A 16354-nucleotide genomic window follows, 5' to 3' on the forward strand; every position below is an offset into this window, starting at 1 on the left:
TTAATATGCCAAGGTACAGAGGAATCCCAACCTTTGATTTTCTTTTCAGGTTTATGTATTCTCTTTTGGAATGGGGTGGGCACAGAACACCAAAAGGAGCTGAGGGTCCTACAACACCTCTGTGCTTACTCTCCTTAACAGCAGGGAATTAAATTCTCTGTCTACAGCAGCATACTTCCCAAATCAGCCACTCAGAATATCAAGGGTAATAATTTCTTCCAGTTTTCTTGCTGAGATACCAACATTGACCCAGCTGAATTTCAGAAAGCTAGGAAGGTAGAGTAGGCAGTGTCTAGCTTTACTTCCTACAAGAAGAAAGTTTCTGAAGCCTCCATCCTCATTTTGTAATGCTACAGGGCAGAGCCCTGCTTCTTCACTGAGTTGCTGCTTCAGATGTATCTTTTACCATTAGGAAAAAGCATAACAAACCTTTAAATACAATACAAATGTATAAATTCAAACTAGAAATAAGTAAACAGCCCTGAACCTAAATCAAAGTAGAGGCAATGATACTAAATTTTAATAACTAATAACCAACATTAATTAGCTCTTGGAAGCAGCTGCTTTGATGGGTTGCTACTAGTAAGGAGCCTGAAACTCAGTCCCTGCTGTAATATTGTCAACAAATATATTAACTGGCGGGGGAACCCTCGCAATTCACATTTTTGCTTGTATTTATATTGAGTTCTTTTAGCTTTGCATTATAAATTAAAGAAGGATGAGCAAAGCATGTATTTTCCTCCCTGTCCCTGTTGGAGGTTGCACTGTGATCGAATGAGTTGCAACTCTTTTCTTCTGCCTTATTAGCCCCCCTTGGAAAAATGCTCTCACCTGCACAAGGAGTGGAGGCCCTGCTGACAGTAAGAAACAAAAGCAGGCAGACTATTGAATTTCAGTTGTTAAATAGCAAAGTTCTTCCTGTATCCTCCAGGTATCAAAATCACTTACGTGAACAGTCTCTGTACTTTGACTTTAACCAGATGTTATACCAAAGCCTGATAAGGAAACCAGCCTTTCCCCTGGTCCCAGTCTCTCCATTTAAAAGCTGTTTCTACTATTAAACAGTAAATCAGCACCCCCATTCTCTGTACACTGATACATTGTCTCTGGTTATGAAAAAATCAGAAAACAGAACAAAGCTGTCCTTTCCATTTTTACTAAAACAAAATAAATAGTATTGTACTCTTATACAGAGCCAAGAGGCAGAAATGAACGGCTGCATTTCCTGAAATTACATGTTTATGCAGGTATTTGATAAGATGAAGACAGAAGATGTTTAAAGCATATACAAGTGCAAAAAAAACCACAAAAAACAAAAGATCCCTGAGAGCATGCTGTGTTTAAAAAATATATCACATAGAAATAGTACCCCATACCTGATAACTGATACATTTGTCCAGCTACAGAATAGAAACTCTCCTGTTTTAAGAGTACATATAATCAAACAGAATTGGGATGCAAAATTTTCACTGTCCACAACCATTTTCCAACTGAATATATAATCTCTTATTTAGATATCTAGCACTAATGTCTTGTGCAAAACCAAAATAAATTATTGATACTCATTGATATTGATACTCATATTTATCGATACTCATTAATAAGGAACATAAACCCTATATGAGAAACTTATGATCAACTGAAAAGTTCCAAAATGCTTCATAGGCAAAATGAATACAGATGCAAGTATTAAGCTTAATCTGCCACCTTAGAATACTAATAATATTTTCTTATATTTTGGTTGTTATTAAAAATTCAGAAACATTTTTTAAAGTATTTGCATTCTCCACTGCCGTTGCAGCTTGGATTTAGATGTCCAGATGTATATTGACACAAATAAAATAAGAACCATTATTGGGGGCTGCCAGAGAAGACATTAGCACTTATTTTGCAGACATCACCCATCAATATATTGCCCTCAGAATCTGATCACGGGGAGGAAAGTAGTGACTTTCAGATTAAGTTAGAAGCTGTTAAATCCTTGAGGCAGTTCTCTGGGATTATGGGTAGCTGATCAGCATTTAAGAATTCAGTTGACATACTAGCCAGGTACACTAGTTCAAACATGAAAAAAAAAATATTTTAATATGTCACTGCAAAAAGTTAAACAAAAAGAAAAATAAGTCATCTTTCTGAACAGCAAGTGATGAAGACCTAAGGATGTTAACTCTTGTTTTCTTTTAAAAAAGCACTGTATGAGCCAGGTTCCATGTGATTCTTACCCTACAATCAGTTGAGTTTGGCGAGATCTTCAACCAAGCTTCTAGAATTTGCCTATTTCCTAGATCTCTCCTTAGTGAAAAAGAGACCAGTTACAGCAGAACTCTCACTGCTGTGCTGGCCACCAATTTTTCAGAAAATACACAGAAATGTATTTGTCTTTGTGAATAAAATTCTCGATCCTCTTCATTATAAAAAAAACAAACCCTAAAACAAGGGAGGACAGAAATACAGACAGCATGGCAGAGCAAGCCTCACCTGCTTAAGAATTAAAAGGTTTTATAAAACAAAATAAACACTTACCTACTACACCAAAAGCAGAGACTGCTCGAGATAATCCAGAAGAGCCCTTCTGCCCAATCTTTGTTCTGTTTCCCAGGTCTAAACGACCAAGAAGCTCCCTCACCTCTTGTTGCGTATACACATGCTTTAAAATAAAAAGTCATCTAAGTTACTGCTTTGGTAGTTAATGTTATCTCCTGTTAGAGAGTAGCACAATTTACTTAATATACAATAAACCAAATGGCTGCTCTACATCCTGTCCCTTATTTCAGTCCAACCAACAAGTACAACAAATTTTTCTACACAGAAAACTCACCGTTCACTCCAACAGAAATAGTCATGGTCACATGTGAATTCAAGCATTTCTGAATCTGAAGTGGTAAGACTTTAAACCATAAACTTCCTGGAAATGAATCAAGTCTTTTTCTGTTCTGTACACTAAAACTCCTGCTGCTGTTCATTTTGCTTCAGATACGATATACCAGAATCACTACATTTTTTATAGATAACAAACTTATTTTGTACCTAGAACACCACAGCTGAATATAAGAAAACCTTTGGGGATGCATACATAATAAACTGAAAAACCTAATTAAAACAAACATGCTATTTGGAGATCTTTTGGCCATCCCCATACTGCAACTGGTCATTATCATGTTAATACCACGTGCATCTGACATAGGAGGAGAGGCTGAGAGAGTTGGGATTGATCTGCCTACAGAAGAGAAGCCTCAGAGGGGATGTTAACCAGTGTGTATAAATACCAGGTAGAAGAGAATAAAGAAGTCTGAGGCAGACTCTTCCCAGAAGTATCCAGTCAAAGGACAAGAGGCAGTGGGCACAAATTGAAATTCAGGAAATTCCATTTGAACATATGAAAAAAGCTTTTTATAATGTGAGGATGGCTGAACACTGAACAGATTACCTAGGGATGTGGCATCACCATCCAAGTGCAAAATGCAACTGGGCATGACCCTGAGCAACCTGATCTGCTTGTTCTCTATCCTTGCTGAAAACAAACGTAGGACTTACAATTCCCAGAGATCCCCTCCAGCCTCAAGTGTTCTATGGCTTTACAGGAAAGCTGGAATGGAACTTGAATTTAGAAGGGCAGATAGCAACAGGATGAGGGGCAATGGTTTCAAACTGAAAGAATGTAGATTTAGATTAGGTATTAAGAAGAAATTCTTTACAGTAAAGGTGGTGAGACACAGGAACAGGCTGCCCAGAGAAGCTGTGGCTGCCTCCTCCCTGGAAGTGTCCAAGGCCAGGCTGGATGAGGCTTTGAGCAACCTGGTCTGGTGGGAGGTGTCCCTGCCCATGGCAGGGGGTTTGAACTAAGTGATCTTGCAGGTCCCTTCCAACCCAAACCATTCCATGATTCTGAAAGATAGCTGTTTTGAAACAGATTAAACCTGTAATAAATTTAGCTTGATACAGACAGTATTATTTGGAATACCTCAAACAGACCTTAATAGAGAGGCACTCACCTTATCATCAATTATAACCAAATCCTTTGGTTCAGTGCGATCTATTTTCAAGACACGGTATTTGGTTTCTGCAGGATTACTTCCAACGAGAAAATACCGCTACATTAAGAAAAAAAAAAAAGAAGACAGAATATTATACAAGATAAAGTAACCAAAGTCCACATAAAGTAACATAAGACATCAACAATGCCATTTATTTAGTTTCTGGACTAGATTGATTTCAATTAATATAAAAAAAACATAGTATTCCATAAAGACTGTTAATAAGCTGTTATAGACATCAGTACCCTAGGTAGGTACACTTGTAGAGAATCAACCTTGACAACTTAAAAGACCTCATTCCCTCCATTGCACAAAGAGGACCAAATTAAAAATTGAAGAAAGCTGAATACCTGTTTAGAGGGAAAAAAAAAAGCAACTTACACCAGGCACTGTCCAACTGCCCTGTGCCCCAGCCATAATGCCTTTCCACTTACTTTGTAAAATTTAGCAGAAGTTCATACACATGAGTTTGTAATCTAAAACTACTGTATTGAAGTTTTACTATTGGTAGTCAATTACTACCAACTAGCTCTTACTAGTCCTTAATAAAACCTGAAAAACTGTAAGTACTTCAGTATTGTAAGTTTTCTTCATTTTTTTTATTATTTGCTGCAATAAACTTCTTACCAATGCTCTTCCACAAGTCAGGTTTATTTTGACCAGCTATGTTACTTTAAAATATTAGCTTTAAAAAAAAAATACTAGCTTCAATTCTCATCCAAAATATGAAAGAAAGACCACAGATAAACATTATGTGTCCATTTCTCATTTAAGGGAATCAAACTATAAATGAATTTTTACATTTAGAGGAATTAACAGTAAGCACACTTGCAAGACAGACTGGCTATAAGTAGCACTCATTTTACTGATTAATTTAATCAGTGTGGTGCTACCACACAGCAAGGTGTAACTCATTAATAATGCTCAGCCTAGTAGGAAAGCATGGTAAATTCAAGTGGATCTATGCAGCCAGCTCTTAACTTTTAAAGTCACATGGATTCAAGATGTGGGAGAGGAAATCAATAGTAACATTCACACAAAACTCAAATTTCCCAATTTATACCAATTAGACGTTAACAAACATCTTTAATGACAAAATACTTAAGGAGAACTTCAGCTTCTTAGAAATCACCAAAATTGCTAGTCATTAAGCTCTAAAATAAAATAAAATAGTTAACTTTAAGAGTTAGAAACACTACTAAATCCTTACTCCAACTTGTACACTGATATTTCACCAAAAGAGTGATGGAGCATTGGAACAGGTTGCCCAGGAAAAGGGGTGGAGATGCCATCCCTGGTAGTATTCAAAAATTGAATACTACCAAAAATTGTACTGGTGGTTGGACTCTATGATGTTAAAGGTCCTTTCAAACCATGATGATTCTATGAATCTATGATTACAGTGCCTCCTGAGTGGCAAGTCCTGCTGTTTACTCCTAAATTATAGTAAAAGAGGCCCTTCAAAGTCATATGCCATCATGGCACCACCTTACTGAAGTCTTTGAGGTTTTTTGTTGTTTTTTTTTTTTTTTTTTTTTAGCAGCAATGTGGTGCTGTGCTCAGCAGCCCAGGCTCCCCAGCCTGCCCTTCTCAGAGATCCTCTGCAAGAGATCCCTTGGTGCCAAACGCCTGCACTTCCCAGGAGGAAAATAATAACAGTGGGTTGGAGTCCCCACTGTGGGGCACTGAACGGCACAAGAGTGGAGGATGGAGCTCTGCTGCTGGTATCACCCATCAGCAAGAAGCACCAAATCATCAGGACAGACACTTGCTCAGAATATACCATCAAAGCACCTTGTTCTTCCTGTGGTAGAAGGTGAATGAGCAGTGGGAAATAATTTTTATTATACAGATGACAAGTTAGTTTGCATTGAAAGAGCGCCGCTTCTCCCTTTGTAGGAAATTAATTAATTAAAGCTAAAAAAACTGTAAGTACTCCATAATACTGCAATACAGCTCAGTGATCTCTCCCCATCCAGCTCATGAAATAAGTTTAATTCCTCCCAAAGTGACACCTATGGTTACAAAAAAAATCATTCCAAATAAAAACAGAACAATACAACTTTAACATGCAGCAGTTTGACCGAAGACCACATTTAAAATTGGAAAATGGCACGTGACACACAGGGGAAGACAGAGGTGGGCACAGATTTGCAAGTGCTATTACTAAGGAAGCTCAGCTTTGCATTTGAATAGACCAATAAAACAAGGAAGTGCTGTGAGGAATGAATGCATGATCCACATCAGAACAGCAGCAGAGTTGGATGACAAGTAATTCTATTTGCCGACTATGGTAGCAACCACTGTCCATAGTAAATGGTACTTAACATGCTCTCTGAAGTCCTTAAAGGACTAACACAGTTACAGCTTCAGTTACAAAGCTAAGATTTGTAAAGCATTAAGTTAGGTCAGTAGAGAACAGCTATCAAAACCCAGCATCAATGGACTTAAAGAAGCCATCTTCTCAAAAAGCCAAGAAATCAGAAATTTCACAAACAGAATCTTATGCACTGCATGTTAGAGGACATAACTGTGCAAGTAATAAAGAAGGAAGTTTCTGCAAAAACTTCTGAATTTGGACTAGTCCTCAAAATTTGGAACCTAAAATTAGACTTCTATTTGGGAAGTTTTCAGTACTGGTTGATAATCAACAGCCCCAGAATTACTTAAAAATTAGCATGATATGCCAGCTCACATTCAGCCTTCAAGATCTTAAAATGAAAATGATGATACAAAAACTAGCAATGCAAAAATTAAGCAAGAAAAGTCATTTCAGCATTAGCTGCTTCTGCTACCTGATTTATGCATCCAATGAATAAATAAGTCTGTCTTATTGGGTGTGGAGCACAAATAAAATCACAGCAGTGACATGTACTGCAATTAAATTTGCCATCGCACCAATACCAGGAAAGAATAAAAAACAAGACCAAATCAACAAAACACTGAGCATGTAATATCTAATAAAATAATTCTGAAGGCTGTAATATAGTGGTAAAACTAATCGAAGCTAAAATGCATTGTACTGTTTTCAACTATTTTGATTAATATAAATCATTACAGCAAAAAAAAAAAAAAAAAGGAGAATCCACAGGTAAGCCACAGAAACCTTTCCAGGTGTTTCTACCCTTATTCTCTTATTCCATTTATTATTAAGTTGAACTGAATAAGCAGGAGCATTTTCTGAATGTCTCCAACAACTATACAGCAAAGCCACTGCTTTTAATTGGACAACTTTAACCAACAAAGCATTTTCTCAACAGAACACAAGCAAAACTGTGCGGACGTCTGCATTCTACCATGCCAAAGTCCTTCAGTGACCACCTGAGATGAAACAATGCTTTTCCAAATTTAGTCTGCTCTTGCTGAAACCTGTTACCATGTGCACTTTACCAAGCACGGCAGTGCACCATGCAGCTATGAGATCTGGACTGAAGCTTAATTTATTGCACAATTATCACTAAGCAACCACAAGATAGGAACAATCATTACTCATTTCCACTTGGGACTGAGTTTTAACCAAAGCAATCTAATTGAAAGGCTTTACACTCTCTTTTATCAATCTTTTGATTCATCCAAACCAACAAAAATAGCTTCTCCTAAGAAGTCTAAACAAAATAAAAAACTTCTTACTGCAAATTGCTGTTTATAATAATCAGGATAATAAATAGTTCTAAAATCAAACATTCTGCCCACAACTTTCTTTTCTTTAGGAAGATTATTTCTTAGAACTCCTGGTCTAAAACCTTCTTTGTATAGACTAATTATCACTAATAAATACTAGCACTGTAATGAACTTCCTTCACTCACCAGTTAAAAAGCAACACACAGCTTAATCAGCAGGGGGAAAATAGACTGAAAGTTACTTGAAAAACATGGCAATGCACTTATACAGCTTATTTTTAAACTTGATGATAGGATAAAGAAAACACTTAAGAACTCATACAAAATGCTTTCAAAAGATACCTGTTGAGCCCATGGATAAGGTCTAGAACCACAAAGCCCAAAATCAGTGTGGTGCATTGACCTTGGCTGCCAGACCAACCCCAGCCTTTTTCTCACCTCCTCCCCTCCACAACAGGGCAGGTGGAAAAAGACAAAAAGGTGATGGGACAAGGTAAGGACAGGGAGATCGCCTGATATTTACTATCAAAGGCAAAACCAGGCTTGACTTGGGGGAAATGTATGTAATTTATTGACAGTTAAAATAAATTCTGATAGCAAGAAACAAAAAGACAAATTAAAACACCTCTCCTCTGCCCTACCCCTTGTTTCCAGGCACAGCTACACTCCCAACTCCTCCACCTGTCCTGAGCAGCCCAAGGAGGTGGGAAATTGGGGATACCATAAGTTCCTATCAGTTCCTCTCTGCTACTCCTTCTACCTCACACTTTTTCCCTGCTCCAGCGTGGGCCAGCAGCAGGCCTCCTCCTTCACTGACTTTGGTGTCTGAAGGGCTTTTTCTGTCAGAGTTTTCCTCACTCCTCTCTCTCACAGCTGGGGAATAGTGATTTTTTACTCTTTCTCAAACATGTTATCACAAAGGCATCACCACCTTGGTTGCTGGGCTCACATGTGTCCTGTGGTAGGTCAGCAGGAATAGGCTCTGTCCAGCATGGAGCAGCCCCAGAGTCTCCTCACAGAGGTCCCTCCAGTATCTGGTAACCTGCAGCCAGTACAGGAGGCTACTTATATGCTAGTCACACTTTCCGTCAGACTAAAGAACCACTGGGTTGCCAGATGGGAAACTTTTATGTGAAGACTGATTTTGGATCAGCACATTGCTGTATCTTTACTTGAACTTATGCTCTACTTATGAATTTACACATGTACCTACCAGGCAGTGCAATGGTGACGATCACCTGCCATCAAACCTCTACTTCACAACAGCAAGAAGCAGCCTGTTCTGTTCCTAGAAACTGGCAGAATGACATGTGGAAAGGAAGAGATGATAAGGGCCAAAGAGAGGTATATGAAAATGGCAAAAATCCAGTTGGCATGCTGTCTGCTTCCCATAATCTGCTGAAATTCTTCAAAAGAATCTCTTTCAAGGTGAGAATTTTTAAGAACGCACTCTGCCAAGCACCACTGTTGGAGCGCACAGTAATGGTTACCCACTCTGCATCCTGCAGTCACAGCACTCAATAAATTCCTTTTGCCCAAGCACAACAGATGCTTTTTTCATAGAATCATAGCATGTTGGGTTGGAAGGGACATCAAGGGTCATCTGGTCCAACCCTTCTAATATTATTGTTTGTACGATATGTCTCAGCACCCTGTCAAGCAGAGACTTTAAACTTTCCTCAGTGGGGGAAATCCACCACTTTCCCTGGGAGGCCATTCCAATGTCTGACTGTCTTCATAGTGAAAATTTTTCCTCTTGTGTTCAATTGGTATCTCCCCAGGAGCAACTTGTGCCCATTGCCCCTTGTCTTGTCCACGTGACTCCTTGTAAACAGGGATTCTCCACCTTCTTCATAGACACCCTTTTAAGTACTGGGACATCATAATTAGGTCTCTCCTAAGCCTTCTCTTCTCAAGGCTGAACAAACCCAGTTTTCTAAGCCTCTCCTTTTATGGCAGGTGCTCCAGTCCTCTGATCATCCTTGTGGCTCTTTTCTGGACCCTCTCCAGCTTGTCTGCATCCTTTTTACAGCAGGGACCAAAACTGAATTCAATACTCCAGGGTTTTTTGCCCCAGAAAGGACTTTGCTCTTGCTGCTCCACTGAGGCATGCCTCAAGATTCTCCCTTCTAATCTTCAGCTAAATCTATTAATCATAACTATATACTTTGTCCTCTAGCCAGATGCCTCTCCCTTCTTTAGCATCTGTTCTGCTAGAATGATTTCAGAAACATAAATAACTGGATGCCTCTTCAGCACCCACTTCAATACATTAAAGAAATCTTGATGCCCCTTTGCTTGCCCCAAGACATTTCTAGCATCTATATTACCTCACTGGTCCTCCACTAGTCCTGTTCCTGATTGAATTAATTTTCTTTAAACGAATATGGACAGAAAGTATACACAATATGCCGTAGAAGGTCTCATTATAGAGTTGCAGTTGTATTCCTCATTCATGAACATACTAAAAAAGACCATATCTGCCTTTGCCAGAGACATACATCCATCAGAGGCTTAATCTCCCATCCCATCTTCAGATGAATCACCCAGATTTTCCTCCTCCCCTTTTACTGCTTCTGAATTGCCAAACTCTTAACACACTTTTCTTGGTGTGTAATTTATTCTATGGGGCATGAAGTTTTACAGTATTCTGTTCTATTTAAAAATCATTCCTTTTACCTAATCCTGAGGCTTGTCATTGTTTCTTGCTATCTTGTGTTCCACTTATCCTAATTGCAATATTTGAAAATTCTAATCAAAGCTGACCCACATTTTGTGCTAATAACATTACTGAAAATGCTGAGGTATATTAACCAACCCTATGAGATGATTTCTTATTTGCTCCACACTGATGTCTCCACCAACCTCCCTCCTTCTATTAGCAAAGCCAAAGCTTTTTTCTGGTGGCACCGCACCTCCATAGAGTATTTGGCTAAATAAATAAGGCCATCTAATTTTTAGGTGAAGATATACAAGACCATCAAGTTAATCTGATACCATCTTTGTAAGTCTAGACTGCACTTCATGTCATTTACCTTGATTTTCAACTACTTTACTACAGGAAATTATGTACAGGATTTCAGAATGGATTAAATATTCCATTTGGTATGTTCCAGTCACAGCACCACCCTTGACATAAGCAACTTGAAAATATTTACAGACATTCCACTATTCAGTATCCCTACATCTTTGAATTTTCACAATGAATATATTTAATTTTATTTCTACCCTAATACTGACTGTTCCCTTTTCCATAACTTCATTTGTGATGCTCATTTTATCCTCACCCCTTGCTCAGTATGTCAAAGTAAACTCTTACTTTAAACAAAGAAAAGCAGTCATTCAGCTTTAGGGTCATAAATCCCTTCATTTTGAATAGCAATAGAAAATACCAGCTTTTCTTCATCTTTCTGCTATACTTAAATACATTAATTTGTGATCATTTATCCACAAATCCCTCACCACCATTCCATCCAGAAAAAAGGATTCACAACCAAAATAAATATGCAAGTTTCTCTACCATTGATCTAGTGACTACATGGTGACACTCAGGACAACAAAACAAAAAGAAATAAGACATATGTCACCAAAATAACTTAAACAGATGTTTAAAGGTACATATTTCACATGAAATGGGGTGTTACCACACTTGAACTTTATTTTTTTAATCCTGAATAACATATATCCTTCAAAACTCATGGTGTTTTCATCTCTGCTATTCCACCAAGTATCTACTGTACTCATGGTCTCAGATCCCACATACACAATTAAGCTTCTCTATTTTATTGCAAATATATATGGCATTAGATAGAGACAACACGCAGGACAGAAACAATGCTTTTCTGAGTTTAACAAAACTCCTGTTGTCACAACTCCATCCTCTGTTCCACTAAGTTATCACCTTTCTGAAACACCAATACCAAGTGAAGAAGAGTCAGCTGAGATGAACTGCCTCCTGCTAATGAAACCATTTCAGAGAGACCAAATTTCACAGCCACTTAACCAGAAGATTAAGACAGCTATCACTACTTTCAACATTTCTGAATGTGCCAGGTAACCATCTCTATAAATCAGTGCACTTCATAATTCAGCAACCATTCTGTAATGTGAAATCATCTTCAAAATTAAAGTTTCTCCAATTTGACCACAGACTAACTTCAGCATTAAATAAGCAACCCTTGGTTTTCTAATATAAAAACATTCAAATTCTTTATAGAAGAAATGAAATACATAAAAAAAAAAACCAAACAACCCTACACAATTTTCCCCGGGGGAAAAGGCAGAAAAAATCTACAGGTGATTATGCTAGTCACATTGCTTAATAAGCCTGTGCAAGTCACTTGGATACTGTGGAGAGGGAGACCGTGGAAGAACCTGATTAGAATCAAATAATATTCATTAAGCCTCATAACTTCCCAAACGATAGACAAGTGACACAAGTTCATAGAGATGGCACAAATTGACTTGCTCAATGTCACACTGCCCGCAGGGGAATGATAATTTTTTCAGGTGGGCTTCATTTGGGGGATACATAAAAGGTCCATCTTCTTTTAAGTAGAAGAGAGGAAAATATATTTAGGGTGTTATTAGTCATATTGCTGAAATGTTTTACTGCCCTCTGGTGTGCATTACAACAGTAAATATGTACATAAAATGAAAAATAAATTACATTTATCCAAATGCAACTGCTTCAATTCATATTTCTGACTACATCTAAACAAGCCTTCAACTTCCCAGGGCAAACAGCAGATACAATTCACACATAATTTGCGTCTCCATAGAATTTATTGACCCAAAACATCTGTTTAAGAGGTAGGTGTTAGCAACTACCCTAAACACGGAAACACAGAATTTTGCTCTTTGTTCCTTCAGTTAGCACTGTGAATTCAGTTCTTCTCACCTCTTAACTCAAAACAATTAACAAAAAAGAAAACCCTTTCCCTAAACCGTCTCCACTTTTCCCTCTTTCTCATCCATGCTTTCACACAGAGGGGTTTTACAGGAATAAGCAGTATGATCACTGTAACCTCCACTGCTTCTCCCACTGCTGACAACTTCAGTCATCCCTTCCTTGCCCACTCAAGGACTCCACAAGGAATCTTAAGATACAGTTTCATGCTACCCTGCATGTGACACAAATCCAGGTACCAAATGCTTACCTTGTATCTAGCAAGCATATGTGTCACGGTTTAACTTGAAAGAAAATCACCTTTATCCTGGCCCAAACCAGGACAATATGGACTTAAGGAAATCTGAAGAGTAACCTAAGCAGGAGAAAGTTGTTCAGTTTAATGTCTGGGTGATGCTTCTGTCATACCAGTAAGTATCACTGTTGGTGACTGCACAATTGTGAGATTTTAAGCAAAGGAAGTTGCATGAGGGGAGAAGAAGGGGGAACTACTGTCAGCAGCCAGACATGACAATGAATCACCTGTAACAGCAAATTTCCCTCTAAAAGTCTCTGTGACCTGATCAAGTCTGAAGTCTGGTTTTGGGCTCTCCACTACAAGATACAGCTTGACATGACAGACTGAGGCCAGCACAGAGTTATGAAGATGTGGAGGAGGACAGAGTGCATTGGAACAGACTTGGAGAACTGGTTCTGCTATTAACCCTTCAGAAAGCTTTGGCAGCATCTTCCTGCAGTCTAAAACTTTGGGGGTTTTTTTGTTTTGTTTTTTTTTTTTTTTAACCATGATGGCAGTTGAGCACTAAAACATGTTGTCTGAAAAGGCTGTAAAATCTATGTATTTGCAGGTATTCGAAACTCAGCTGTACACAGCCCTGAGTCCCTTTTAAACTACACTAGTGAGTTTATCAAGTGAATAAACCATTTTCAGATAATTACAAGAAAATAATTCCTATAGCATCTCAAGTGCTCAAAGTGTTTCAATTCACACTGTTCAGTTTTCCAAAGAAAGAACATAACACATTCTGGGAAAACACACCCACAGGAAGTGCCAGAGGAAACAGCTTTGGGACACCATTACTCAGCCAACACATTTCAAATGGCACATGATGATCCACAAACCACTGACTTTTGTAGCTGATCAAAGCCACCTTGCCTTCTGGAGATCAGGACTGCTGGATCTGCCCCTTACTCAATTCTGAAGACAGCAAAGCATGTGCAAACCCATGCACCATGCAATTTTGGGCAGATCCTGCCAGGTACCAGGAGCCAGGTGTAAGAGGCAGTGATTCCTGAACTAATCAGGATCCACTTAAGAAGCCTACAAAATTGAAGCCAGATGACACAACCCTAAATCATAGTATTGTCCTTGCAAGTGTGAATTGTCTCTCAGCAACTGAAGCCTTGCAACTCAAAGAGAAGCAAGGCAGTCATTGAGGCAGGCCAGTCACAAAAAGGTGTATCTCAGCTACCTGGAAAGTAGCATGAGCTGTAAGGCAAGAACAACTAAATTCAGTAATTCAGGACCTGATGAGGGAATCGTGTTTCCCCACTGCCTTCCTTCCATATAACAATAATTTAGATGAAAATAAAACAACAGTGTTTTCCAGCAATGCCAAAAAAAAAAAAAAAAAAAGATGATAAAGGCAGCCATCAAGATTCTTTTAGGCACAAGAAAAAAAAATAATGTTCTGGTAAACAATAACCTCGATTTTTTTCCATTTAGTGGTACCAATAATTCTGCATGCATTAATATTCCTCTTGTTTCACAGGCTGTTTAATGAGCAGTTAGAACAGAAGCAAAAAACCAGCTTCTGACAGTACCAAAACTGGAAGTCAGATCCTTGGTTATATAGGGACAATCTGCACAGGCCAAACTGCACTCCCTGCAGCCTGAAAGTTTTCAAGAGGTTACACTGACTTCTTTTTATTATTACCACTGATATCACGAGAACTTTGAACTAGAGCTTACTTGTTACATTTAAAGCCATGGTATCTAACTGTATCCAAAAACTGTCTTAAATGAAAAAAAAAAAACCTCACATATTATGAAACAAGGGAAACTACAGGAAGAAATTTAGAGCTAAAGGATGTTAAATTCAGTGGCACTATCTTGGGATATTTACACCAAGAATGGGATTCTGACTCAGGCACAGTGCTCATAACTGAAGGAGCAATTGCCACTCAAACCGTGATTCCACTCTGCCCATTGCAAAAGGGACAGGGAATACCACATCCCAACAACTTCTGCAACAGAATATTAAGGAATGCTAAAATTCCTCAACAGCATACTGCCAGAGATCAGGCCAAAAACTCTGGAGGTTACTCTACAGGACATCCAACTTGAAAGGACTGAAATATCTCAGAAGTAGTCACGGAGACTTCTTCTAGTTTTACGTATGTTTTGGATGTATAATAAAAAATAATATTGAAACGCAAAGGGAAAAAATAGAAGAAGAGGAAGGCAAGGAAGAGTTTTTTCGCAAGCTGCAGGCCAGGAAAAGCAGCAGCAGCCGGGGGGGTAGGGCCCAGCCAGCGCTGCGAGTAACCGGGAACATCCTCCCGCTCTGCCCGACAGTCGGAGCGGCAGCCCCCAACGCGGAGCCCGCCCCTGGGGGCTCCTCCCCGCCCGTCGGCCGGGGCGGCGGTGGGGCAGACGCTACTTACAGCCCTGGTCTCGTACAGCACCAGCTTCTGCACTGAGCTGATGATGGGAGCGGCGGCGGCCGCTGCCGGCATGGCGGCTGCGCTGGGCTCGGGCCTTGCCCCGGCACTAAGGCACGGCGGGAGCAAGAGAGGCGGGAGACGCCCGCCCGTCCGCAGCCGGGGGAAGAGCAGAGCTCCTGCCGGAGCGGGGAGACGCGACAGCGCTAATCGCCGGTCCCCATCCCCGAGCGGCCACTGCCGGGACGGGTGAAGCCGGAAACGCCGGGACAACACTGCGCAGGCTGGAGGGGGGGAAAGAAGGGAGGGGGAAGAGCGAGAGCGCCTGCGCAGCCGCTGGAGAAGGCGGGGGCAGGGAGGAGGCCGAGCTGGGGGAGGAGCCGCTCGGCTCCCAGCGGGGTGGAACGGGGCCGATCAGTGATCGGCGGCCGCAGCCGCGTCCCCTCTCGGTGCCGGGTCCCATCTCGGTACCGGATCCTCCCGTAGGGTCAGCACCATGAACAGCTCCCGGGGGCGGCAAGGGGGCGGCGCCCTTCGGTTGCCCGGGTTCCGGGGCTGCAGGAGCCGCCGGTGTCGGGGCGCGCCCTGGAGCTGTCCCCACATCCCCGCCCGCCGCTCGGCGTAAGTGACTCCCGCACACCTGATCCCACCGCCGGGATCGACTTCATGCTGCCGGTCTGGGGCCTGCGGAAAAGGCGGGGAGGGGAGCGACAAGGCGCCGGCGGGGTTTTAGTCGGGGGTGTGTGTGGGGAGGTGTCTGGCTTATTTCTTTGGTCTGTAGGAGGTGTTTTGTAATCAGCAAAGAAGTTCACCTCAACAGCACTTTGTCACTGTTAAATGGGTATTCTTGATTAGCAGCGCTGGGGCCTCACAGAGGAATTCCTCCACCATACGTGGTCTGCAAGATAAAAGCCTCTGTCGGCTTTTAGTGCGCGAAAAAGAGTTGTATCTTCATGATTTTTCCAAGAAGTCGTTAACATGAGAGTCCCTATTCTAAGAAATCCTTAATGTGGCCACATACATTAGTAGTACACATATATTAGTATACAGTCGTGTCTGGCGGCATCTAGTGGTCATTTCTGGAATCACAGTCCCTCCAGTTGTCGCTCTTCCTCTTCATCGTTTG

At 40.5% G+C, this 16354-nt stretch overlaps 1 protein-coding gene across 1 annotated transcript in view; it reads right to left on the reverse strand.

Moving 5' to 3' along the window:
- The window catches only part of FIG4 (FIG4 phosphoinositide 5-phosphatase), a 64454-nt gene extending 48936 nt beyond the window's left edge, over positions 1-15518 (reverse strand). The window contains exons 1-3 of the mRNA XM_071741187.1: positions 15232-15518; positions 3993-4091; positions 2524-2647 (exon numbers count right to left, since the gene is read on the reverse strand). Coding sequence (XP_071597288.1) covers positions 2524-2647; positions 3993-4091; positions 15232-15303 — 295 coding nt within the window. The 5' untranslated portion in view covers positions 15304-15518. The remainder of the gene's footprint in view (positions 1-2523; positions 2648-3992; positions 4092-15231) is intronic.
- Between the last annotated feature and the right edge of the window lie 836 nt (positions 15519-16354).

The sequence above is a fragment of the Heliangelus exortis genome, chromosome 3, assembly GCF_036169615.1.
Source record: "Heliangelus exortis chromosome 3, bHelExo1.hap1, whole genome shotgun sequence".
NCBI classification, from domain to species: domain Eukaryota; kingdom Metazoa; phylum Chordata; class Aves; order Apodiformes; family Trochilidae; genus Heliangelus; species Heliangelus exortis.